The sequence below is a fragment of the Trematomus bernacchii genome, unplaced genomic scaffold, assembly GCF_902827165.1.
Source record: "Trematomus bernacchii unplaced genomic scaffold, fTreBer1.1, whole genome shotgun sequence".
NCBI classification, from domain to species: Eukaryota; Metazoa; Chordata; class Actinopteri; order Perciformes; family Nototheniidae; genus Trematomus; species Trematomus bernacchii.
In genome coordinates this window covers 5142075-5169875 of record NW_022987342.1, presented here as the reverse complement: position 1 = coordinate 5169875, position 27801 = coordinate 5142075, and the positions used below count along the sequence as shown (strand labels likewise).

At 39.8% G+C, this 27801-nt stretch overlaps 1 protein-coding gene across 1 annotated transcript in view; it reads right to left on the bottom strand.

Moving 5' to 3' along the window:
- Window positions 1-1779: 1779 nt before the first annotated feature.
- Window positions 1780-27801, bottom strand: part of LOC117483126 (VPS10 domain-containing receptor SorCS1) — a 214305-nt gene continuing 188283 nt past the window's right edge. Inside the window, exons 17-27 of the mRNA XM_034131317.1 lie at window positions 20581-20694; window positions 19819-19990; window positions 18144-18330; window positions 16268-16401; window positions 12946-13072; window positions 11203-11315; window positions 9453-9587; window positions 6685-6784; window positions 5619-5724; window positions 4289-4446; window positions 1780-2444 (exon numbers count right to left, since the gene is read on the bottom strand). Of these exons, the coding sequence (XP_033987208.1) occupies window positions 2383-2444; window positions 4289-4446; window positions 5619-5724; window positions 6685-6784; window positions 9453-9587; window positions 11203-11315; window positions 12946-13072; window positions 16268-16401; window positions 18144-18330; window positions 19819-19990; window positions 20581-20694 (1408 nt within the window). The 3' untranslated portion in view covers window positions 1780-2382. The remainder of the gene's footprint in view (window positions 2445-4288; window positions 4447-5618; window positions 5725-6684; window positions 6785-9452; window positions 9588-11202; window positions 11316-12945; window positions 13073-16267; window positions 16402-18143; window positions 18331-19818; window positions 19991-20580; window positions 20695-27801) is intronic.

Sequence of the window (27801 nt, the reverse complement as noted above, 5' to 3'; positions counted from 1 at the left end):
TATTCCCTTAATGTCCTCATCATTTCAATGTAAATGAATACTATACTAAAGTATATGCTATACAGCATAAACAAACATATTTGAACACTAAATATTATCAGAAACTAATTGGTACACAGTGAACCTGGAGCCTTAAGGTCCCTCCGAGTTTCTGCATACCACAGATTTGGATACCAATATTGTCTGGTTGGTCATCCAAATTTGTAAGCAATCCACCCACTACCAATTACTTTAACAATAGATTTCCCTACACACTCCTTGACCTACCTCTAAATCCCACCAAGTCTTAAATATTCATTCACATGAGAATCCAAAATTAATCGCTGCTAGGTTTACTTCTACCAGGAAGATGCAGCTTTGCATTTAAGTTAGTTTAGGCAGTTTCTGAATAAAGTACTCTAGTGTGGACCAAAAAAAGCAATTCTGGACCAACTCTCTGAAAAAGTCTTGTAACGGTAGTTTTTGTCCGCATTCGAGTACGATTCCAAGCAAACCCTAATGTATTTTGATTCCATTGAGAACGTAACATGACTGAATATCACAAAGTAAACCAAAACGAAGAGGATAAAAGGCTGACTGTTTTGGATCTAAAACGACATGGCAGGTTGTAATGAGTTCGAGAGAACTTGGAGCCTTAACTACAGGGGTTTTCGAAGACTTTCCAAATGTGTTTGGTGGGAACATGAAAGCAGGACCAAACGTTTCTTTGGAATGTTTATCTTCCATGTTGCTCTGTTGGTGTTATCTCCGGCTGGTGGTTTTACTATATTCTACTGCCAAATGTCTGACCAAATAGAATGATGGAATGATTATGCACTATGAAACCATAGCACGCTAAATAGAAAACTAACTAAAAGTATCAATATCACTTTGATCTGGACTTGCTGAAAAGACTATGACTTGTGAAAACACCTTAAGTGCCTAATCGTTGCTTTTCTGTACATTCTATTGATTGTGTTGTAGGTGAATCCATGGTGGCAATTCATGTACAGCTATGTCTGTACAATTGTGAAAAAAAATCATCCAAAGTTGACAGAATCACACTTCTGTATTTTTTCATCCAAAAAGTAATAAAGGGGGAACAACTAATATGGAAAGGTTGCCTCAGAAGATTTGAAATACATCAATCAGGCATTTACATCTGTCAGATTTCACAAACAGAGAACGGCAGGGCTTCCCATTCCTCTGAACAAACTAACCATCCATGTAGCCTGGTAGCATCTGCGCTCTAGTTTTCCTGCTCCTGGTATAATGAGCCGGGATGGAGAAAGGTGCTACTTGAGAGCGAGTCAGGACATTAGCCTAAATGTGTCACCAACCTTAGCCGGCCTTGAGCTTGACTGGCCACATTAAGTATTCAGGAAGTCAACTTATTCCATCCAATCCAGTACAATGCTCTTAATGCATCGTGGCCCCAAAAAGCACTCTACCATCTCTATCCGTACCACTTTCTCTTTGTCTCTCTCTCTTTCTCGCTGCCATGTTCTTTGGATTCTCCCACAAAGTATCTTATTTCCAGCACCATCCTTAAATCTTAGCTTTGATAAATAGAACTCTGCCTCCAGTGGTGAGGTTGGCTGTGATTGGGGTGTGGCCACTTCAACCACTCCTTTTTATGGGATAGTCCTCTTCTTCCGTTCCTAGAAGGTGTAATAGTTATTGTAATAGTTGTAACAGTAGGGATCACTTGCAGTCTGAAGGTGTAGCGTTGGTAATGAGAAATCTCCTATTCCGAAGCACGAAACATTTTACAAAGTTGTATGTATCGTAAATAGTACCAGAAGCATTAGATTAACAGCAAACGTTAAATAAAACCAGAAAAACCAAACTCAGTAGATTTCAGTAGAAAATGTGTATTGTGCCATAAATCAGCTTCCCAAGAGACAATGGACCAAAAAGCTTTGAATTACCCTATTCACATTTTACAACAGCATTTCTGTTTAGTATGACATTTGTTATTAAAATACACACATTTATAACAGACGGTCATGATTTACAAAATAAATGTGTAATTCACTTCATCAATTCATATGAATAAATAATACACTACTGCTGATAGCTTCATAGAACAGCAAACCAATCTCAGATATGTAGGCAAAACCAAAATATTGTTGTTCAATTAATTTGTTATCCTCTCTAGTTCATGCTGGCGTTCCCTCTGAATTATGTATCTGACTTGTATAAATAAATGGGAAAATGTTTAATTTATCAGACACATGTCGAAGGAGAATGAAAAACCTGTACACAGTTTCTTCAGGTTTGAACAGAGCACAGTATGTGTCAGCAGGGTCCAACATGCAGAGGTATAAAGCTCAAAACCATTGTGTCCAGAATGTTAAAAAATATCCATGACGCAGCTGGAGTGGTAATCCAGTCCAGAGTTTAGACGATGTATGTGGGGAGTTCTGTGGAGAATTTCACATGTACATGAGGTTTCATACATCCTGTGGATAAACGGGAACAGAGAAAGAAACAGGTGTCAGTTACTATATTGAACTAGATCAGCGGTTTTCAAAGTGTGAGGCGCGCCTCCCTGGGGGGGCGCCAGAGAGCTTCAGGCAAGGCATGAGAAAAAAATTACGAGAACAAGATGAGTAAAGTGTCAGTTGCACACTTTTGGCTGTCTGTGGAGACCGAAAAGGTTGTAAAAGTGCTCATTCCCTTCACCTCCACCTTCCTGTGTGAGTGCGGCTTTTCCGCATTGACTTTGATCAAAAGCAAGTACCGGTCAAGGCTGCAGCCAGAGGATGATCTGCGTTTATTCCTGTCTACATTGCATCCCCCCAGAGTCCTGCACGGGTCTGATTTTCAAGACCCGCTCCCGCCCCCACCCGTGACGTGCAATTCCGAATCCGGCCCGGCACCCGCACATATTGCCAATTAGTTCCGTAAACCGACCCGACCCGTCGGCACAAGATCCGCAAACCGACCCGAACCCGCATATCCTAGGAGCAATGAAAACATGCAATTATTAACACACACAGTTGCGTATTTGGTTCAAAAAGCGTGGGATGTTGGTTATTTTCTCCATCTAGGAGGACACCAAAAGCCTCCCAGACCCGATGCAGGACTCTGATCCCCGCATCATCCGCCTGTGCGCATCAAAGACGCAGACTCATTGTTCCCAGCACTAAAGTAGGGGAGAATGTAATAAGGAGGCAAAGTTGATGTTCAGTGTGTTGCCGGGAGCATATAAGGATTCATCCACGATGTTGAAAATGTAAAAAATGTTGAAAAAATGTGTTTAAAACATAAAGATAAAAAGGTTTAAAAAAGTTATTTTTTAATGTTTTTAGGAGGTGACGCTACTCAGCCAATCAAATCGGTGCAGTCAGTGAGTCAGCACGATAGATTCAAACACACACACAGAGACGAGACAAGAAGAGAGAAACAGTCGGCGTAACTTCACATGGCATGCTCAGAAAAGAGAAAGGTAGACTGCGAAAACAGAGCATTTAATGACATTTTCTCTTACTGGACCTCTTTGAAATGCAATTGAATACCCCTGCAATTGATTGTGGCATCTCAACCTTGTGGTCAACTCGTGGCCCGTGCGACATGTCTTGTGAATTCTCCGGCCGAAGCTCCAAATAAACCATCAGTGTTTGCCATCAAAGCTCCAGCTCTCCTCGTGTCTCTCTGAGTCCTGACTCCAATTGCTTCAGAAGTTTCCCCCACAATTATGTTAGGACAGAAAATACATCATAATACACAGATGGGTGACAAATGATAGAGAAAAAAACTGAATGAAGTCCACTGAGACAAATGTAACATTTGTGATATTGGGCTATATAAATAAACATTGATTGATTGATTGAATAGATGATAGAATTGGTATGCAAAAGAGCATCTGTTTCTACAAAGGTTTACTGAATGTTGTAATGAATATGTCATTTACACAAATGATATGCTAAGGCCTTCAGCGCACCTGATCTCAACCCAGCTGACCACCAATGGGAGATTGCTTAGCAACGTCTACCGCTTTTTATTCTAGATTATTCTTTCATTGGTTACCCATTTGTATTCTCAGGTTATTAAAATGCGACAGTATGAGGACAATGCATTTCTAGTTTTAGCTTGAAGCAGCTGCACTTTTCATCATACTCATTTTTGCTTAGCTGTTGTTCACCACTTGGCCGGATCATTTCACTTCTGAGAAACACAAAACAAAAAGCACAGGATGAGTCCCAAGAACAAAAACACTCACAATGGTAAAAGGCAAGAAATGGAGAACAAAAAATGAAAATGCCAACCACCAATAAGAGATAACACTGGAGTGGGTGTTTACCTATGGGCCGTGAGTTAAACTCTGTGTCCAGAATCTCCAAAGAATGCACCAAGTCCCGCTGTGAGCTTGGCGTGGTCTCTGTAGGATTAGCTGGACTCATCATTTCTTGTTCTTTTTCGTTCTGCATCTGCGCATAGACGTTGAGGCCTGGGATCTTCCTTGAGGAAAGATTTACAGTGAGGCAACGTATACAGACAGAACCCTTAATTTAAAAAAAGGACACAACCCGAGGATTGGTAGTATGCTACCATCTGCAACAAGGCAATATTCCTGTTTACTTCACCAGCTTGTTTGATGATGTGAATTTGCAGGTTTGTATATCTGATTTTTTAATCTGTCTGTAAATCTCCATGACCATTCGTGCCATTTTCCCTTGAAACTGCACCTTGGACATTATTTAACATTTCAGAAAGGTCAACTGCCCGCATTCAAAAGGCTTACTATCGATTGCGGCTGAAGCCTGACTGACATTTGTTTTGCGAAGAATGACCAGACAAAAGATTCTCACCAGGATATCCACAGATGTGAGCCGATTGTTTTCCGAGAAGCGCTTTGTGCGCCGGTAAAGATGTTTGACAGACAGCTTTCAGCCTTCTGTGGAGCCTCGCAGGCAGCTTTTGTTTACTGAGCTGTCAGAGCGCTATGACACCGTTCAGCACCTCTCTATCACCTAGGCTAAAGCGTGATGACTGTATAGACATGACATTTCATCAGTGATGGAATGTTATAAAGTGCATTTACTGAAGTACTGTACATATACAATTTGAACGTTTTAAATTAATCCTACTTCCACTACGTTTTAGAAAGTAAATATTGTGCTTTTTACTCCACTACATTTAGTTGCAACTATAGTTACTTTATAGATTCAGATTATAGGCTAATACAAATAAATAATTAACCTCTAAATATCCGTACTCATTTAATTATAGGTTAAGATATCTAGCAGCAGTAAAGAAAGGCATTTCAATCACTGAAATTGGCTATTCCCCAAGATAAGTACTTTTAGTTTTGGTAATTTAAGAATTGTGTACTTTTAACTTAGGTAGGACTTCAAGTAAGGACTTTACGGAAGACAATAACTGCCAGAAATTAATGGTTTTTCTCTCAGTTCTGACTTTTTTCTCAGGATTCTGAAATTGTTCTCACAATTTTGACTTTGATATCAGAATTTTTTTTTTACTTTCGGTTATCTCTCAAATATTCTCAACCATTGCCCTAATCCTCTTCCGTAGGACTTTTACTAATAACAGTATTTTACAGTTAGGTATCGCTTCTTTTACTACAATTATCTGAGTTCTTCTTCCACCTCTGCATTCCGTGAACACTTTACCTCTTGAATTTGTAGATGACAAATACAGCTAAGCCCACAACCACTATTGATAGCAGCATTAGCATAGCAGAGCCACTGTGGTTCTCGCTGGTGTCCACTAGGGGCGCTGCAGAGACAGGGACACAAGATTTGTGGAGTATTAGCAACACAACACACTATCACAACCTGTATTTCCACCCAACTGAATCATGCAATGAGCAGTCCACAAGAAAATTGACACCTATAAATTAATCATTTTTAATATACAGTAGTATCTCTTACTCTTTATCTTATAAGCCCCTTTAGGACAGTAGCAGCATCCCCAATAGGAAGAGGCACACATACTTGTAACGATGCTCACTCTCTGAATGTCTCTGTGTAGCTACATGGTGGGAGCCAATCAGACACAGGGTTATTAGTTGACGGGTGCAGAAAAATTATAAAAATATAACTGACTGTTCACTTGATCTAGGGCTCCTCATAGTCTGGATGCTTTATGTTCTGTCCCACTTACATAGCACATGTACAAAAACCCTGTGTCCTACAAAATGACATCCCATAAAGCTAAACTGCATCAATGTTTGAATAAAATAATTTCCTCCGTTTTAAGCAGCCTTCCTTCCCTTGATAATCAATTTGCTCTTTGCTCACCACTAAGTAGAGCCCAGAGCCTTGCGGTTTAAAACAGCTAGCTCGCTTGCTAGCTTAGTTTCTATTGTAAACCTCCCATGCTAGCTTGCGGCGCTTGGTACCACTGTAATCTGATTGGTTGCCAACTAAGGGTGAGTGCTAATCGAGGTCAGTAAAGTCGACTTTATTCAAACTTTCAGCACAATGCATGGTAACAATATATATCGTAAGGAAAAAACTATGTTTGTTATTTTACACAACTTTTGGTTTCACAGAGAAAACCAATCTCCCTGGGTAAAGTCCTGTTACAGTCATACCTAAGCAGACTTTGATTGTTAATGATTTTTGATTAGTCAAAAACTAACATATTCCAAGATAAATTAACAATGCAGTTCTCATGTCTGGGAATGTTATTTTTAGGAGACCAGGCTTAACAGACACAATCAAAATGGTTTACCTGCTGATAAATGTGCTGCGTACACGGTGACTTGGACTCCTGGCCGCAACGTGAACTGGACAAGGTTTTGATTCAAGGCGCTGAGCAAAACCTCAGAGAGCTGTGGGGACACAGAGTGGGACAGGATTTGGAAAACTTAGCTTTATTCAGTAGAACAAACTGTATGTAGAAAATGTCATCAAACCTCAGTCTCACCTATCAATGGTTTTGACTTCCTTGACTTATTAACTGTGTTCTGACATTTCAGAGCAAATCGGGTTGTGTTCTTGATCAATCTTTGAAATGATTCATCCAATTAATTGTACGCCAGACAAACATAATTGAGTCCAAATATAACTTGCCTTTGAAAGCACTCACAAATATTCTAGCCTGATAGTCAGTTGCCAAGAACAACAGGTGGTTAACATAATTGAAACACTTTGTGAAACGAAATGTAGCTTAAGATAAGGTAACAAAGGTGTGTTATTGGTTATTTTTTGTGACTTTGATTATTTCTTGTGAAATAATATAGCAAAAATCACAAGCTGAATCAGATAAAGGCTTCATACATGGCTTTTTTGGCCACTTGGGAGCAGCAAAACAAGCAACCAACACAACATTGACCAATTTTCACCTTGTAAAATTGATTTGTCAAACACGTTAGCAAACAGTCATGTTTACGCAGATTATTTCTAAAGGGTTTGTGAAGAGCAAAACAGAAACACAACTCAGACTTTTTAACGGCATTTTTTACTAATAAATGTTCAGCTATCAGCCAATTGCTAATTTTGGTAAATCGCTAATATCTTTTTTTTTTGTCGATTTAGTTAAACAAAACAAAATAATTGGTTAAACGGCTTTATAGTTCTGATGAGAAATGCAGATTTATATTTTTGAAAGGTTATTGTTTTTGCGACTGTTTTGTGACTACAATCTGGTTGCAATCCTCATAAAGCATTTTATGTTTGAACATGATGCCTGAGGACCGTACCATGCCACCCAAAGCAAGTTTGTTACAATGAGTGACGCTTTTCAAATAAAACATAGTTATTTAGTTATATAACAAGTGCAGTTCTTGAAATAAATAAAAATAATACATCAAGTGGAACAGAAAAATGACAAGACAACATTAAAGTGGCTACATACTGCACATTACATGAATACTTTGATGCACTTTAAACTCAGAACATCTTAAAGGGAGTGATACCTGCATTATTTGTAAGTGCCCGTGACCCAAAGAAACCTCACTGTCTCCACCAACAACCCCATCTGAGCTCTCCTATTTATGTAAGACTCTTTGTCTGTGGGACCTTTTTCAGGCGATGCATAATGCATAGGATGCTGCCTCACTTGATCTCTGCTTTCCAGACTGGCAAGTAACCTCTTGCAGTGAGAGCATCTAACTCTGATATAAATCTGGCAGATTACCCTGACCCGAAGGTAAACTGTAGAAAGCCCAACCTTTTTCCCCCTAGATCCTTTACTCACGCAAATATAATCTCTATCCCGAGGCTTTAATCCTTTCCCAAATAAATGAAATGTGGCTCTTTTTGAAAGATTTTCCAAAACCACAAAACAGTTTTTCTCTATTTAATCTGCCTTTATGAGCATACATGGATTGACAAAACTAAACAAAATGTTCCGTTTCTCTCTGCACATCCAAGTTTTTCCTCTTCTTTCCTCGGCTTCATTTATCTTATCTTCCTCATTTGCCAAATTAATTGTGATATGATTACATTACATTTCACTTGTTAGACGCTTTTATCCAAAGCGACTTACATACGTTCAGTACTGTGGGCAATCCCCACAGGAGCAATTTGGGGTGAAGTGTCTGGCCCAGGGACACAACGACATGCTGACTGCAGTGGGACTCAAACTTGCAACCCCCTGATTTGAAGTTCAGCGCACTATCCACCGAGCCACAGCCTCCCATGGTTAATTTCTGCAGAGCTTCATTCCCGTGCTTTATATTTCTTAGCAGTTTAAATTTAGACTATGCTTTGACTAATTACTTTTTCCCACTGTATACCAGGGTCAGTAAATTATACATGGTATTAAGCAGAGCGCGTTCTACACTTTTAAGATGCCAACCTTGAATGAGGATTTATCATCAGCGTGTCGAGGAGAGGATCTTTGCGGGAGTTTAACCAGGTGTGAGCGGAGGGAGGGAAGAGGAAGATCGAATTGATTTCCTTTCCAGTTTCCTTCCCTATACACATGCCTGTGGAATTCTTCCCACGGAGAGGCGGTCCAACATTATTATCAGTCATTATCTATTACGTGGGGCTCCCAGCTAATTTGGTCCATCTTGATACACTTGTGATTCACTGAACTGATCAAGCAGGACAATTTCGTTGTCTGGCCCCAGACTCCAACCCCCCCTCTCCCTCCTGCCTCAAACCCCCCCACAGGATGTGACTAGAGGGAGTTAAAAAGCCATTCCCCGTGATAACTTGTTAATACTTGTCAGGCTTATTGATGAGTCTATTGCAGAGATTCCTCAGGCGTGTTCTAAAATTAGACTCGCCGAAAGACCTGGAAAGGCTTCAACGGAACAATACTGACATCTGCTGGAGGAAGGAGGAACTTTTGTTTCAGGGAGCAATTACTGGACAAGCTGCTGCTGCAAAAAAAGGGATCAACCCATGACTCACAAAGGCAGGAAAAAGCAAAGATTTGATTCAAACTTTAGCATGGTGGAATTTCAATGAGGATAACGAGGGGAAATATATCCGCCCAGACATGCAGTGTCTGGAGACGGGAGCAGAGGGAGCAGGTTGTTGACTCACCTGATCTAAATGAGCAGAGCTCTTCTCCGCTTTGCCCTCAGTGAGCTGTTTGTCGGGTAGAAGGAAAAACTCTGCAGCTGTAGGTAAACCTGGGAGGATGGTGACCAAGATCTGATCGTCGCGCACACCTGTGGCCTGTAGGCAGAGGGGGAGAAGTATCAGATATTGTACTATCCAATCCAATCCAACTTCATAGCACATTTAAAAACAAAAGAGTTGACCAAAGTGCTGTACATCAATACATTTATAAAAAGCAGCATAAATACATTTAGAAAAAACCGATAGGACAATGTAAAAACACGAGACTATAAAACCAAACCTATAGCCACAGACTGAAAAACTCTCATACAGGATTGATAACTCTTATACGTGGTCTGCAAAAGCACGGGAGAACAAGTACGTCTTGAAACAAGATTTAAAAATAGGCAAAGTAGGACATTTAAAAAAAAAGTAGAAGTACCATAGTTTAGCAAAACTATAATTATGTCAATACATTTCATATAACTATATTAGTTAGTTATTATTTTAGTTAAAAGCAATAACATTAAGTTGAACCTATTGATTTCAACTAACTAAATACATTTATGTGACATTTGTTGAATCTACATTTCAGTTTTTTCAGTGCAGGGCCCTTTGTTAAGATCACAATATAACAATATTTGTCAAGTGCAAGGTGTCTTAAAACAAAACTAAAGATGATTATAGGGCATTAGTGCATCGTCAACTGTTACCGTAATATTGAATATTGTCTATCTTAAGTTATGAAGCGCATGATATGAGCTAATTGCATCATAATTTGTCATCTGTTAGATTTAAATGATGTATATTAACAGATCTAAACCATTGCTTTTAATGAGTATCTGCCTGTACTAACACAAGGGCTTTTATCTATCTGTGTGATCATCATCTGATAATCCATTAAGCACATTAAGTAGAACCATTTGACCACTTTAGCAGCATGATGTTGCTGGTGTTGATGCTAAGATGTTGCTGTTCTACTGCAAGGAACTTAAAACAAATAGAAAGCATGTCAGTTAATAAATCCTCTGGTTCCTCTTCCAGCTCTTGCGCTGTTTTGCCGCAGTGAATGTGAATGCTTTAAGATATCATGTCATATTTTCAACTGAAATTGTTCTTCCTTTGGTGTTCTGCCTTCCAGGCTGGGGTTGTCATGAACAAATGATGTCAGTAACAAATAACAAAAACAGACGTGTTCACTGAAGACTGAAAAACCGAATATAGTTTTGGCATCAATTTTGATTTTTGCACGATCAAAAAAAAGTGTGATGCAAGGCCCAGATTGCTTGTTGCTAGGAATAAAGAATCTACGTACAGCGGATGATGTAAGAAACAAAGTTAATGAGGCAAAAATATGTACCTCACATTGCATGCTGGGAGTTTGAATCATGTCTTACATTTCACATGTCTGAAAGCACTCGCGTCCTTTTAGGTCAGTGCAGGCACCGAGTGACATTTATCCTTCTGTACACAACATCCCCAGCCTTGTTCCTGTACGGCCCTGAACTCCAAGTGTGTGCCAGCCACTGCAATCAGCATGCTCTTGAACTGTATTTTTCCCCCCTCTCTTCCATCTTGCCATGTCATTTATCATCATAAAAGTCAGATTCATGTCTCAGAGCCGTAGGGAGGTCAGGCTGCACTAATAGACCGTCAGAGGTCCAGGCGAGTGCTGACAGCACTTACTGGAGGAAAGCATCGGTTTCCATGAGAAGACCTGAGAGAGCGTTACCTGGATCAGAGACTTCTTGATGACTCGGCTCACGTCCTGCCTCCATTCTGCAACATCAGGGTTGTGGTCGTCCAGGTTTGATGAAAAGGCGAGCAGATGAGAGCGGAAATATTCTGCAAGGAGGAAAATACATTTGTGTGAGCTACTTTTACTTATCCTTAGCTCAGGTGGACCAAAATCTAAGACCATCTTTAAAGTATAATTCCATATTATCGCCAGTGTCTTCAAATCTCTTCAAGTACTGCTGAACTATGTTGTCATAAAAACCTCTATTAATACTTTATTGCATTGTGTATAATCTAGTAAACAGTTGGTAAAAGTTGCTTAATTATTTATCTATACTTGATACATTATTTATAAGACTTCATAACAAATCTTTTTCACATGAACAAGCCGATTCATGGAAAGTGGTAACACTTGGGAAGTACAATATGATAAATAACTATAGAATCATAAATTAAAAAAACATGCAAAAAGTGCAGACCATTGGCAAAGCCAATACATTTTCTCAGTAGGGTTTGTGTTTTGCCCATTATTCCGACAATATATGAATGCAACTTAAATGCCATATCTTGTAATGTGAATCATAATTTGCGTACCTAAAAACTGATATAAATGCAGTCTATCAGTCTTCTACCTAATAAATGAAAATCTGGTACCAGTTTTCTATAATATTGCTGACAAACAGAAAAAACAAACACACAAACCGAGCCAAAAACCAAACCTTATTGCAGAGGTAATAACATACGGTTAATAATTAAATGGTTTAAAAGGTTGATTGGTGAATCACATCTTCACCTAGGATCCCTTTAGACAAGGGTTACAACGACAGCCTCTACCCTTTGCACAGGGAATTTTTTCCTTCTGCACAAACGATAAAGGATATACTTTACAAAAAAAAGGGTATCAAAAGAAATGTGTTCCAGCGGCCATCCCTCAGATAAAAAAGTCAGAGCAACATAGAGTGGTGCGGTAATGAGTCTTAAAACCCTGAAACTAGTCAGCATTTTACCACTTAAACGTGTTTGTGGTTAGAAGTCTGTAATAAGGTCTGTGCCATAAGCTTAAGAGATTTTCACATTTTGTTAATGAACATGAACTTAATAAAATACCCCACTCGTGAATCTCTGAGTGTCATAATAATAAAACATAATGTTTTTCTCTGTCATAAAAACTGTGGTTTGTAATAAGTGACTAAATAATCTAATTAACGTCATCACGTTGAAATGTGTCTGCCCTTATCTTAGCGTTGCTGATACGTTTTTAGCCTTACGTTAGCTTTTTATTTCTGCCAATTGCATTGACCCTTCAAAATCATAAAGTGGTGTTAATATGTGGAGATTATCCTACTGAACAAAATGTAATAAATATCAAAAATGTGAGTTTTCCTCAAGGCTTATTTTTCTGCAATAGCCAGGAAATCCAATGGGGATATCCCATAGCTTTTTGTCTAGGGAGCCCTTGAGATGCTTACTTCCTGGCCCTGGTCTGCACCACTCTATTGCAGAAATGCTAATAAAGCGACTATAATGAATGTGCTTGTTTTAAATTGTTTTTGAATTAATGGAGCCTTGAGGCTGTCTATTGTCTGTTTTGTTTGTTTGTCAAATGTGTATAAAAACACAACATGGTATACTGCAAAGTAAAATCTATTTGTGTATTATTAAGTAAATTGTGTTGAGTGAACTTGTGTTTACAGAGATACAAATTCCCAGCGGAGGTGGAGTTTCAGAGTTGGCTCACCGTGGACAGCGATGGCTTTTCTGTCCTGCAGAATAATATTCCCTGCGGACACCTGCACAGTGACTGCATTGATGCCTTCCCGGGAGAACGTGCAAGCCACACTTCCCTCCAGGGTGATTACCGGTTGCTGAGGGAGAAAGAGGGAGATGGAAAGTAGGAGAGAGGGAGATGAAGAGAGTCAGAGTCTGGAGGTCCCAGAGAGAGACCCCTTATCCACGGCCGATGTCACACTGCTGTTATTTACACTACAGAGGTGCGAGCCTTCTGGCACGCTGTCAAATATTCACACACACACACACACACACACACACACACACACACACACACACACACACACACACACACACACACACACACACACACACACACACACACACACACACACACACACACACACACACACACACACACACACACACACACACACACACACACACACACACACACACACACACACACACACACACACACACACACACACACACACACACACATTCAAAGCTTGGCAACAATCTGCTGTGCTGAATAAAGTGTCGGGCCCGCAGAGAGTTCCCTGTGCGACACCGCCTCTCCTCACTGTCATTACTCACGTCTCCATTTGTTTTTCAAATAGCTATAAGATGCTAATAATGCTGTGGTTTATTACCCACTGACATAACTGGCTGTCCTTGTGGAAGGCCCCTGTTGGCATTGAGCAAACACATTTACACAACTACAATTATGATGACAGACACAGTGGAGAATATGTAAAACAGGACTTAAAGCGTGCAGTGCTTCTGTTGGTCCAGAAAAAAGCAGGTTGCTTTTTGAAGTATCTTCATTCCAATCGCATTTCAGAGGTTTCTGCATTCCCCATTATGCATTTGAATGCATAATGGGGAAGTGCTCATAAATGTTTATTATGTTTATTTTATTTTACTTGTGTTTCCCATATATATACATATATCCATCATATTAAATGTTATAGGTTTATTGCACGTTTCTATTAATGTTTCTATTAATGTTTGGTAAATATTTTAATTCTAATATAAAAGGAACAAATGTCACAACATTTTATTTTCACCGGTATAAATGAAGTATTCTGATTTTAATAAGATTCTGAGATATTTATAATAGTATTTTTATTAAATAACAGTGTCCTAGTATTGATCTTTACTGTCTCTATGAATTCAGTCGGGGACACATCAACAAGAAATCAAGCATGTATAGCCAATTGGGTGTGGAGCTGTGTTTGTTTGAAAAAGGCTCTGTTTCAGAAGGACCTTTCAGAAAAGGATTCTGCTGGAGAACAAATTCCTCCCGATAAACACATGTATTAACTAGGGATGCTCCGATCGATCGGCCGCCGATCGATATCGGCCGATATTCACTCTCTGCCGATCGATCGGTGCTCTCTATAAAGGCCGATCGTGAGAGCCGATCACATGACGTAAAATACATGACACTTTTCTCTGTGCGCGGCTAAACAAGCTCGCCAAAATGGCTTCACCGGTCTGGCAGTATTTTAAGGTGTCCGAAAAAGACAGTAAAATAGCGGTATGCAACGTGAGTGTGAAGCAGAAATCCTGCAGCTCCACCCGCTGTGACGGACCGGTGAGCGGAGCAGAACACACACTAAGAGTTAGACCTAACACACTTAGCTATTTTATCTACCTCTGGAACTAGCTAAACTAGTTATAAATATGTTTATTCTTCACTGACGGGTCACTCATTACTGGATCAGTGAGCTGCATGAGACGATACTGTCAGGAGAGAGAGAGAGAGGGAGAGAGGAAAAGAGAGCGCTTCCGCTCATTTCTCCCGTGTTATTATCCAAAGTTAATGTAAACTTGAATAATGTACTTCATTTGAATGTAATAATTATGTTGGTTGTTGTTTGTGGAAGCGCCAGTGAATGAGCCCCATTAACTGAGCCCCATTAACTGAGTTTTAAACATCACTTTAAATGGAAGATCCCCATAGCCCCCACCCACTCGATCGGATCGGCGATCGGCCGATACTGATTCCGGCGATTGGCCCCAAAATTGGCGCAAGGAGCATCCCTAGCATTAACCCTCAATCTCAATACCTAAAGTTTATTATAGAACAAGGAGGTTATGGTAGTGCTAGAGCTATGGCAGCAAACCAGCATTGGCATGAGCTGCATATCAGCAAAATAGTAAAAAGTGTCAGTTCATAACGACCACACTGCTTGCATGAAGATGATTGGAGATTACTTGTTAGCTGGTGGCCTCCCAGCTGTTGAAGCATGTCAGAAGCAGCTGATGCCAACCAGTTAGTGCCAACGCAGCTTTAGTGCTCTGCCTGAGACATCGATTTGCTTAATTTCCCTCTCTTTGTGCTTAATGAGACTGGTCTGGGGCATGTTAGCTTGGCACCAGAGCTAAAGGTTTGAAGTCTATTTTAACCTCTGCCAAAGGACAAGTGATACAACCGCCTTCTGGGAACTCCAAAGTTGTCTGATTTACATTTTCTTTAGGAATTTCCTGGGTTTTAAATATTGAATGCACTAACTAGAGGAAAACGGCTTTGAAGTGAAGCACACATCGATGTGAAATCACTCTGTGTTGCAAATGTACAGGATTTTTAAACATGAGACATTTTACGCATAACAAAGATAAACACCCTACCACTTCAATTTTGGTTAATTTACCTGCATGATTTTTGAGTTGGTTTCTTCATGGTTAAAACCACTTATTGTAAGTCACTTGATGAAAGTGTAATCTAAAACATGTTTTAGCATGCTAATATGTAGCCTAGCTTGTGAGGCTAGCGCGAGTTAGCCAATTAGCCTGCTATTCTTGTATTTTCTTCTGGGTAGCAATATACTGTTATTGTACAACATTTCAAAAATAATCCTGAGCTCTATAAATCCACTCCATAAATGTGCAACCAAAGATGGGCCAGAGAAAAATAACACTAACAAACAGTATGGAAAATTCCACATACAGCGGTCGTTGCATTCATTTCTAGCTACGTGTTGTTTCTCTGCATGGTTAGATCACTCGGTAGAACCGGTTAGACTAAAGAAAATTGTATTTTCGGACCTCATTTATGTGTGGGATTGATCAGGCAGTCTTTGACCTTAGTTAGAGGAGTTATAATGAAAGAAGGATACACTTCACTGGCTATCAGTAATTAGGCTGTGCCTCTGATATTCTCTGATTAACAAGGCCATAATATTCTGCAACCTGGATGCCCAAAAATTGCTTAGCAAAATAACAATTCTCGCATTCTGGAGCTGAAGAGTCAGCAACCTACTTAATTGCAATCGGCAAAAGGCGTACCAGAGAGAAGTTGGAAAGTCCTGAGTGTACACTACCTCGGTGTTATTTCCGATCCACCAGATGTAGGTGACCGTTCCCACTTGGCTGGGCAGCAGAACAGCAGTCAAGTTCACTTCCTTATTCTTTACCGCCACAAAGGGAGCTGAGAGATGGATATGCTCCAGCTGACCTACTCAGGTACACAGATATAGCACATTTTCACAGAACTCCAAAAACAAGTAAAAAATGAAAGAACCAACTTTGAAATGAAGGAGAAAGAGGTGGAGAGTGGGGTTTTTAAGTAGGAGGGCAGGGTGAGTTTATTCAGAATTCCGTCCTGCGCTGGGACCGTTAGCTGCCATATGTGTGTTATTTTTCATTTGCTGCACTCCGGGAGCCTGCGGTGGCTCTATTTGTTTGGCTGGCTCACAGGATTGACAGATTGGCGGGGACAGCGGCGCTCCCTGATCAATAAGTCAGCTACGTTACATCTGTCACCCCCAGAATACACCAGGGGTGGTCAGCCCGTTACATGTGAGGCTGCAGCGGCTCCACGGGCTGAGCGGCTGTGAGGCATATACTGACTTGAGTGGAAGTTTAATGGGATTTGTTCTATCTCGCTTGTTTGTTTGGTTATGGGAGGGGAGGATGTTCTGTGAAGAGATAAAGAACAGAATGTGGTACACCGTGTACAAGTTGAGAGCCGCAATTCCTCTGAATGTGAAAAAATGGAAAGCAGAAAGAGTCAAAGAGAAGTAATTTTTTAGATCATTCCTTTGAATATATTCAAATATTAGAAGATATGTATGTCTTAAGTCACACCAGGTAGATTTGTTTGTTTTTTTACTTTTATTGTCATTACATAGTGCAGGTACCAGTAACAAAATGTTTTCTCTGCATTTGATCCGTCCTAGTGTTAGGAGATAGTTACAATTGTGACGTCCATTGTAATTTTTAGGTGGTGCCACTGTTTTTGGAGTGTAGACATGTAGTTAAAAGGTTTAGGATAAAACAATAATAATCTGTGATATATCATGATTAATTGCAAGTCTTAAATTTACTTGTATTTCAGCAAGAGATTAAATACGTTTCTAGATATAAATAAATACAACGCAAACTATTAAGAAAAATCTAATGTTTTTTTACATTCTTATAACATTTTGAATTATTGGCATGGCAAGTTCGACCATTTCCCGACACTTATCTAAAGCTACTGTCACGTTTGCTGTGATTGCCTTCTGAATAATGTGCGCAACACAGGGCATATGCTCGTATGTCAGCAATCTTACTGCTGCTATCATACAATATCTGTTCCTACAGTGGTAGACAGCGTTGTCCTCTATCTCCCACTCCTGTGCAACTTCAAGAAACGAGCACATGGTTCAAACAAATGCCTTCCCTCGATTTTCATTCTCATATCTAAACCAAATGAGTGGAGCTGCCGTTGGATTGGGTTTGCAGTTACACTGAGGTCGTCTTGGTGGTCTCCTGTCAGTGAAATACATGTTTGCGCCCATTTTTCTGCTTTCTTAGATTTTTCACTGCCATCCAATTCATGGTTAAAATGATTCGATGGAACTTCAGGAGGAAGTTGGGGTCAATTTTGGTAATTTGATTAATTTGCGTTGAGTTAAGGTTTCCAGATTATTGGTGTGCATTAACACATTAACGTTGACAACCCTAGTTCTAGACAGACATGAGCATGACCAGGTTAAGAATCAGTTAATTATGCAGACTGGAGGAGAGTTTGGCAGAACGGTTGGTGGCACACAATGTGACTGCGCCCTTGTATATGCCAGTATTGTTCATCTTCTGTTTTCCTTAAACCAGTGATTTAAGACATCAGTTTCAAGCATTAGCTCTAAATACTCTATCCTAATAAATACATATGCACATTAATAACACCAAATATCGCCAAATTCAGTATCTTACATGTTACATGCAGATAGAGCATGACTGTCTCTGAGCCAAGGATGTTCTCCCCTGTGGCCGTCACTCGGTATATTCCCACAGCTTTGTAGACGTGTTTGATCCCGTCCTCAATAGAGCTCACGTTGGAGTAGGTCAGAGCGCGGCCGTCTCCGAAGTCCAGGGTAATGCTTGTCCTCGCCCCGTCGCCCTGGAAACATCAAACCCACAGATACTCTCAGGTTCAAACACCTTGTAACATCGCACTCCACCATGGCACTTTGTTCTTCTTGTACAAAGATGTGAAATGATGTCCTAAAGCTTGACACTTTCATTGCAGGGTCCGAGTATTGGTCGTTTTTGTGGTCCTACTGTAGTTATCATAATGTATGGTACTTTAGATAGATATGTCCACTTAATGGTATTTAAGTCTATATAGCTTTAATTATTAAGTACTGCTATTGCGGGAGGGAATCCTAATGATTGGGTTGCAACACCTGTTTATAAATTAATCTGTGAATAGATTTTGATGTGTAAAATTCTTAGTAATACTAGCAACTACAGATTTACTTGAGGAAATAAGGAGAAAATCTCTTTAGGAAATATGGGATTTTTTATCATAACAATACTGCGAGATGCCCCTCATGAATGCTGGAAGGAAATTGTTTCCGTCTATATTACAGTTACACATCCATGGGAAGTGTTGGAAATGTATCAATATATTTAAATAAGTAAAAGTATCTGTATCACTCAGGAAAAACACAAGAGTCTTAGATTTAAGATGGTGATGTACTTGTTGGGCAAAACTGCCCCCTTCAGAGAGGTATATCCTTATAAACTTTATATTATTATTGAAGTACAACAAATGACTAGCATGTAAGCGCCATTGTAATGGGAGGTTTGAACACATAAAATATACTTAGGATATCATTTAGTTAGATTTATCTATGATTATCTTGATAGGGTTAGTAAGGTGGATTTTAGATAAATGTAGTAAAGTGAAAAGTACCAACAAGTCAAGTAAAGTTATGCCTTAAATTAGGAATTAGAGTATTTTCCATGGCTTTTAGCTAAATAGCTATATAGCTAAAAAAAAAAACGCTCTATATTTTGCTTTATCCAGGCGGTAGAGAGGAAAGATTCAATTGTTGAGTTGGGATCTGGAGCAGTTCATGGCATTACATTAGGCACATTTGACAAGAACATTTGAGTTTCAGCACTCTGATTTTGGAGATGTTATAGTAAATTAACATGTTGCACTGCCATAGACCTTACGAACAACAATCTATTACTTTGGAAATGGGTGTAGTACCACTTTAAGTACAGAACTTCAGTCAGTAACATCACTGTCCTTGGTCCTATGGCAGTGTCACCAAGCTGGCCAGGGAGAGCAGAAGGTTTTATTTTTATATTTTCAATGATATAACTGTGAGTGTATGTAAAGAGAGTATGCACATAACATGGTTGGAGTTGAGCATGTGTTTGTCTCCATAGTAACAGTCCAGTCATGGGACATACGGAAGTGTAATGAAGCAGGATCCACAGCTGCTAACTGCAATTCCATATGCCATATTTCTAACAATTTAACTGAAAAAAAAGAGTTTTCACCTAGCAGGAGAGCTAAATAAGAATGTGACAAATGCTTGGTATGGTGTGACAGTTTGTGAAGTTTTTTAAAAATGAACAGAAAACCGCTTACCTCCTCCAGAAAAACCAGGAAGGTGACATTGGTGCCCAGAGTGGCTGACAGCGTGCCCTCACTGGTGACCAGGTGGAGACCTTTGGGGGCCTGGATGGGACACTGCTGCCTGCGGGAGGTGTACTCCACACTGACTCCAGACGTGCAGTTATTGGAGACAACTTTCCTGTAGCTGCCGGTGGACAAATAAAGAAAGCTTCAATATACTTATGCAGGACACCACAACATGTGTAAACTTGACATGTATTTCTATTTCAAGACATTTGTCAGTTTTCTATCATCCAGAGTTATTATTTCAAGAATTCTTATTAAGTGCACTTATTTCACTGCACTGGCAAATGATAACACATGTTTTAAATCTGTATCTACTGTAAGACATGTTCAAAACCTCTAGGACTGCTTTAAATGGACCTTGAAAGGAAGGTTGTTTTGTTAAAGAGAGTACAATCTTGAAAGGCCACATTACTTACACCCGCCTACACTGAACAATATATATATATATAATAATGAATTCACAGTATTTTCAAACATGACTCAAACTGTTCTTCACCCACAGTGGATCACATCACTACCAGCGGTTATTACTTGTAGCATGTTTGATCATTCAGCCTCACATTTTCTCAGCCTGTCCTTGTTGTCCCTGAGAAACTAATTAACATACACAGAGATATACGGCGCAAATGCACCACTCATTTTGCCTGATGGCTGCGAGTCACTATGGAGAATACGTGCGCCTGTTCTAGTCTCTCGTCCTGCGCTCACCCGGTGCTGTTCAGGAACGTCATCCCTGTGGTACAACTCCTGGACATGGATGATGGATGGAACCAAAAGGCGGGGGTGCACTTGCCGTCGGTCCGTCTCTCGTAGCCATAATCACTGTAATGATGGAAGCAGACAAAAAACAGAAACAGTTATCCAATTAGAAACCAGGATGGATTCGCTAACGGAAACAAACAATCCTGAGGCTGTTGGAAAAATGATGAACGCACCATTTCAAGTGCGACATAGTTGTATAATGGCTCTTTTCACTCACAGACAAATCGATCAAAGGATAGTAAATAATTTAACCTGTTAAGCACCAAGCCTGTTTTTCATGTTTCAGGCTCGAAAATGACATGCCCAATACAAATGACTACAACTTAACTTCTAAAAGGGTTATATGAATAATTTCTTTTGTCAAAGCAAGGTTACATCTGTGAGTTGGATGTAGAAGTGTCAGAATCAATATAGATGTTTTTTATTTTAAAAAAAATTCAGATTTTACATAGTAAAAAACTGTAAATGATAGTGTCCGTCCAAAAATTCTTTTTTACTTATAGTGAAAACTACCCTTGGATGATGGGTTAGTAGACTAAAAGCTTTAGGAATCCAAAGTACAACATATATCCCTGTATCAAGATTGATGCAAAACAAGTGACATTTGACCTTTTTAGAGAGATTTAGCCAAAACCACTCCACCTCTGAGGTGATTTGGGTGAAAATGTTTTTTTTTTCCATATCTCTGGCCCGCCTTGGTCGATTTTGATGGTTGACACCTCTTTCTGACCGTTAGAGCCAATAGAATCGAAGGGGGAGTCCCCCACACACACACGTTGTGAAGAGAAGAGGTGGGGGCTTCGCGCATGTCCTTTTGCAGCAGAGTGGACCTATCTCTAGCTCTGACATTTGGAAACGAAAAAGCAGTTTTATTGCTTATGGATTATCAGAAATCCTTTCAAAGAGGACACAGACACATTGGATTAACCTATGGATTAACTGCAGCATCGTTTTTTTATCGTTTTAATGCCATTGAAGACCAGTTTTGACCAAGGTAAGCCATGTTAGCGTTTCTAGCTACCTAGCTCCACATGTTACGCTTTCGTTTATAGCGTCGCAAATGTTTATCACTGAGTGTTGAGGTTTTTTACACAGATTCTGTGTCTCCAGGCGATGCTAATCGAGGGGTTGGCTGTGCATCTAGGAAAGGTAATAAGGGAGTTATTGTGAGTTTAGGTGCCGTTTTAGGTTACATTTTTTCGCTCGTGGCTAATTCAGAGGCTGAGTGTTAGCATTGTGTTTTTTTTTTGGAAAAACAAATTAAAAAGATCAGTTAGCTGAGTTTCTTCCCGTTACATGGATATAAAACATTCATAGTTTATTAAATATTAAGATTCCTTAGACGTTGTTTCCTGCAAATGACGCGTTTATCCGCCCGGTACCGGGGGGGCGGTGCGTAACAGGTTAATGTTGAAACCAACACACTCTCACTCTCTGATAGTCCAATAGCGACGCTTGGTCAGGGTCCTGTGGCGTGCAGTTGTGACGCGCCGAGTCTCCTTCAGCTTCATAAACGGACGCAAAGAGCTTTCAACTGATTGCAATGTATTCCCATCGGCGGCGGTATTTGACGCTCAGGGAAGCACCGCATCGGTCCATGTCGGCGGCAGTTAAAGGCAATGTGAGCGTCCATTCCCATTGGATATCGGAGAATTTTACACCCGGAAATTAGTATTCTCCTTACTGTCAATTGATTTTACAGTGATATCTGCACTACTCATCAACTCAGAAACAGCAGACTATCCTTGTTAATTACACAACATTGATTGGTTTAAATTGTGTACAATGGTTTCGTGTTTTTCCCCTTCGACTCAAATAGTTGTATCGGAGTTTAGGATGGCAGAAGACACTACACTACCCATAATCTTCACAGGGTTCTTACACCTTTTCCAAAGTCAAATTCAAGCACTTTTCAAGCATTTTCAAGGTGCATTTTCAAGCTTTTCAAGCATCTTACAGCTGTTGTAAATTACATGTTTATATACACATACTTATACTCAAATGATTATTTCCCTACCTCACATTAAATCAGATGTTCTTTATGCTATAAACAACCAAATGTGTGTTTCATAATAGCATTCTACATGAGGATGAAAAATTAAAAATGTTAGAAAAGAAAACTAAGTTTAATATTTCAAAATGTGTGACCCATCTGTACGTAGACTGGGCATCCCATATAACCTGGCTGAGCCAATATAAAACAATCAGCCAAATAACTTTTCAATATATTATTGATTACTATTTTTGAGGTACTTTTAGGTTGGCAGTAAACATAAGTCAGAGGTAAATGTTGTACTTTTACTCCACTACATGTATTTAATACCTTTAGTTACTTTACAGATGTGGATGAATGATGTGAAATATAATCAAGTGTTAAATCAGACTTTAGTTCCACCTGGAGTAAATTCACAAGCTACTCTGTAGTATACAAAGTCATTCAAACTAGCTGCACCTTTACCAGCTTTGATAACACTTTCATGATCAATCATTATAAAACATATCATATACAATTATTAGGGATGCTCCGATCGCCAATTTTGGAGCCGATCGCCGGAATCAGTATCGGCCGATACCGATATCGCTCTCTTTTCCTCTCTCCCCCTCTCTCTCTCTCCTGACAGCCCGTCAGTATCTCCTGCAGCTCACTGATCCAGTAATGAGCGACCCGACAGTGAAGAATAAATATATTTATAACTAGTTTAGCTTGTTCCAGAGGTAGATAAAATAGCTAAGTGTGTTAGGTCTAACTCTTAATGTGTGTTCTGCTCCGCTCACCGGTCCGTCACAGCGGGTGGAGCTGCAGGATTTCTGCTTCACACACACGTTGCATACCGCTATTTTATTGTCATTTTCGGACACTTAAAATACTGCCTTGTGAAGCCATTTTGGCGAGCTTGTTTTGCCGCGCACAGAGAAAAGTGTCATGTATTTTACATGCAATGATAGCCTAATCTAAAATGCTCTACGATGGCGTACCTTTCGTGTGGTGTGGCTCGTCAGCGCAGACTCTCGCATCGTTATTGTTGCACACTTTGCAGGAGGCTACTCTTGGGCTTCGCTTGACCCTCGTCTTAGCCATGGCTTGTATTTGTGTTCTGCTAGCCAACGCTCGTTGAAACAGCAACCTCCTGGCATACTGTCATCTATCACTCTCATCAGAATGCCCAGGTCACACACGTAACAAAAACACTTGCCGGTCACGCGCATTGCGCGGGAAGGCCGGAGCGGAGCTGTTTTATGTAAAAGCGAAGCAATTAAGCGCGCTCCGACTTCTTTATTTTCTTTTAATCTAAAAAGCGAAGTAAAGCATTTACAATTTCAAGCACTTTATCCCAAATTCAAGCACCATTCCCAAAATTCAAGCACTTTTCATACCTTGAAAACACCTCGTACAATTTCAAGCATTTTCAAGGATTTCCAGCACCCGTACGCACCCTGTCTTCAGCTATCGTTTGAGACTACACCATGCACTTTGCTCGACAAACCCTGTGATTGGTTGACCTCCAACTGCATTCCATATGAAAAAAACGTTTCGTAAAAGATAAAATTCTACTTTATTCAGCTAGTGCTTGCTTGAAATTCATCACATAAATGCATTGTAATAAATGGTTCGGCTGCATTAAATATTACACATCTGGTTTAGTTCTTTATTTATCTACAGAGATTGGGCCTCAGAATAGACCGGAAACTATTATTTTACCGTTCTGTTTTAATTTCACAATAAAGTTAATAGTAATATTTTGTTTGATATTATTATATTTTATTAACTGGTTCATGTTAAGACCATCTTTTCTGTGTTGCTGTGGGTTTTTCCTATCGCTTTTGTGTGACAAATATCAAAACAATATATGAGTGGTCGTCTGTGGATCACAAAATATATCCGTCGTAAACTAAACCGGAAACAGCAGTATATTTGATTGTGTTAACACTGTAAACTTGACAGCTTAAACTTGCCTTGCCTTGCCTTGCCTAAGGTCTGCTGCATGTTTTGTTGAATGTGTTATATTTGATGAAAACATTTAATTATTAAGAGTACATACAAATTAGGGGGAAAGTAGAAGGTCAATGATAGAAATATAGGATAGAAAATATCAAGAAGATACTGTAAATGATATCTAGAATAAAACAGTTTAGTGCCGGATGTACAAAGATATTAATAGGAGGATGTGCAAAACAGACAAACATTAAATAATACTTTAAGTTAAGGACTTCTTTTAAATACATGTAAGCAAAAAGCTTTGGGGGTACCTACAGATAAATATTAAGCCTGACAAAGTACTTAAAGTCTAATATATTGCATGGTTTGTTTTGGGACTTGACAATCAACTTTCCTGCAATGTTAACTATGTTGAAGCACTTATTTTAACCGATATTACACATATTTATTATACTCTTATAAGATGTATGTAGATAGAATAAGAAATGTGCAGAATACGACAGTTTAATGGTGGAGGTATACACATATTGATAGATGTCTTGTAATGCACTGTTGAGGAACCTGTGACTAGGGATGCTCCGATCGATCGGTCACCGATCGAGATCTGCCGATATTCACTCTCTACCGATCGATCGGTGCTCTCTAAACATGCCGATCGCGAGGGCCGATCGCATCACGTAAAATACATGACACTTTTCTCTGTGTGCGGCAAAACAAGCTCGCCAAAATGGCTTCACCGGTCTGGCATTATTTTAAGGTGTCCGAAAAAGACAGTAAAATAGCGGTATGCAACGTGAGTGTGAAGCAGAAATCCTGCAGCTCCACCCGCTGTGACGGACCGGTGAGCGGAGCAGAACACACATTAAGAGTTAGACCTAACACACTTAGCTATTTTATCTACCTCTGGAACAAGCTAAACTAGTTATAAATATGTTTATTCTTCACTGTCGGCCTCACACATTACTGGATCAGCGAGCTGCATGAGACGATACTGACGGGCTGTCAGGAGAGGGAGAGCGGGGGAGATAGAGGGGGGAGAGAGAGAGGGAGAGAGAGAGAGGGAGAGAGAGGAAAAGAGAGCGCTTGCTCATTTCTCCCGTGTTATTATCCAAAGTGAATGTAAACTTGAATAATATACATAATTTGAATGTAATAATTAAGTTGATTGTTGTTTGTGGAAGCTCCAGTGAATGAGCCCCATTAACTGAGTTTTAAACATCACTTTAAATGGAAGATTTAAAGTGATGTTTAAATCTTCCATTTAGGCCCCGCCCACTCGATCGGATCGGCGATCGGTATCAGCAGATACTGATTCTGGCGATCGGCGATCGGCCCCAAAATTGGCGATCGGAGCATCCCTACCTGTGACCCAAGTTTTTCATTCATTGCATAACTACACCGTAGTTGTGTATATGATATGTCAATAAACCTTTGAAAATCTTGAAAGGGATGTGCAAAATAGCCATTTTTTTTTAGTTGATGAGTAGTGCAGATATCACTGTAAAATCAATCGACAGTAAAGAGAATACTTACTTCCGGGTGTAAAATTGCCTTTAACTGCCGCCCACATGGACCGATGCGGTGCTTCCCTGAGCGTCAAATACCGCCGCCGATGGGAATACATTGCAATCAGTTGAAAGCTCTTTGCGTCCGTTTATGAAGCTGAAGGAGACTCGGTGCGTCACAACTGCACGCCAAAGGACCCTGACCAAGCGTCGCTATTGGACTATCAGGGAGTGAGACTGTGTTGTTGAAACATATCATCATCTCTGTATTTCAAACGGAATCTTGGGAAACAAAAACCTAAAATTATGTCATTTTGGTTTAGACTTGAGAGAAGTAAAAGCGCCACTTTGGTGCTTTTCAAACACAGCCCACAAGTTGTTTGTCCTACAAATTAAAAGGGAGAGCAGCACTATGTCGCCAAAATGATAGCGACAAATTGCCCCAATTAGTGGGACATGCACACAGATGCAAAACTGTTGTGATTGTTAATGAAAGCTATTAGGCTCAGTGATTTATGGTTTTGATGGTGCTTGTTCCGAGAGCCGGCTTGCTCAGGAGACCAGATTTGGGACCAAAGCATGACAAAAAATGAAATACTGCTGATGACTCTAAAAAAGCAGGTTGTGAGGATGTGTAGAAAACATTCTCGTGAGCTACACTTGTATTAGAAAGACTCACCAGCAGCAGCCACCAAAGCATCTTTGAATTATCATTTGTATTCCGGTACAATCAATTCAGTATCTGCTAATGACACTTGTGCATTCATTCCTATTTAGTTTTTCTTTCGTTCTTTGTCATTGTCTGTATTGGTTCGGAAGGCTTGGAAGTGCTCACAGTAGGAGCTGTATAGTGATATAGGATTGCATCTGTTTGCTCTGTATTTCTAACTTCCCTATAAGACCCTATTTACTCAAAGATGTCAGAATGCAAAGTGAGTATACTTGATTTTGAATATGCTTGTAATGTACCCCATTGTCCAAAAAAGCAAAATAGGGAATAATACTACAAATGTGAAATCCTCCAGAGTTTAAAAGAGTCCAAATAATGTGTTATTTACTCCTGTTTGAGTAATAAAAAAAATAAAAATGAATGAATGAAGAAATGTAGAAACTACTCATTTGTAAGCCATTTCTAATAGCATTAAGTCTTGGTGTCACTGACAGGATAAAGAAAAAATCTCTATTTTTTAATTCCGAGCTGATTTTGCTTTGCTTTTGCTTTCTTTGAGGCTTAATGTTAGCAGCATTCCAAAGTGTCTGTCACTGTTTTTCCGGAGATAACAGTCAAAATGGAACCAACTGCAGCCGAACTTGACAGTAGTTTAGCTCAAGATCCAACATTCCTGGGTTCTTCTTTTCCTAAAAAAACAGTCCTCTCATTAAAACGTCCCAGGGTTTATATGGTCTTCCTTTGATAGGAAGGTTGATGGTTCCTAACCCTAACCCTAGTCCCCTAACCCTAGCACCTGCACTCCAGATGTCGATGTGTCCTTGGGCAAGAAACTTAAACCAATGGTGTTTGAATGTGTGTGAATGTGAGTCTACCTGAGCAGGGGGCATCTTGTATGGCAGCCCCTCCCTGTGTATGAATGTGTGTGAATGTGAGTCTACCTGAGCAGGGGGCATCTTGTATGGCAGCCCCTCCCTGTGTATGAATGGGTGTGAATGGGCGAATGCTGACTGGTATGTAAACGCACTTTGAGGGGCTGTAAAGACTGGGAAAGC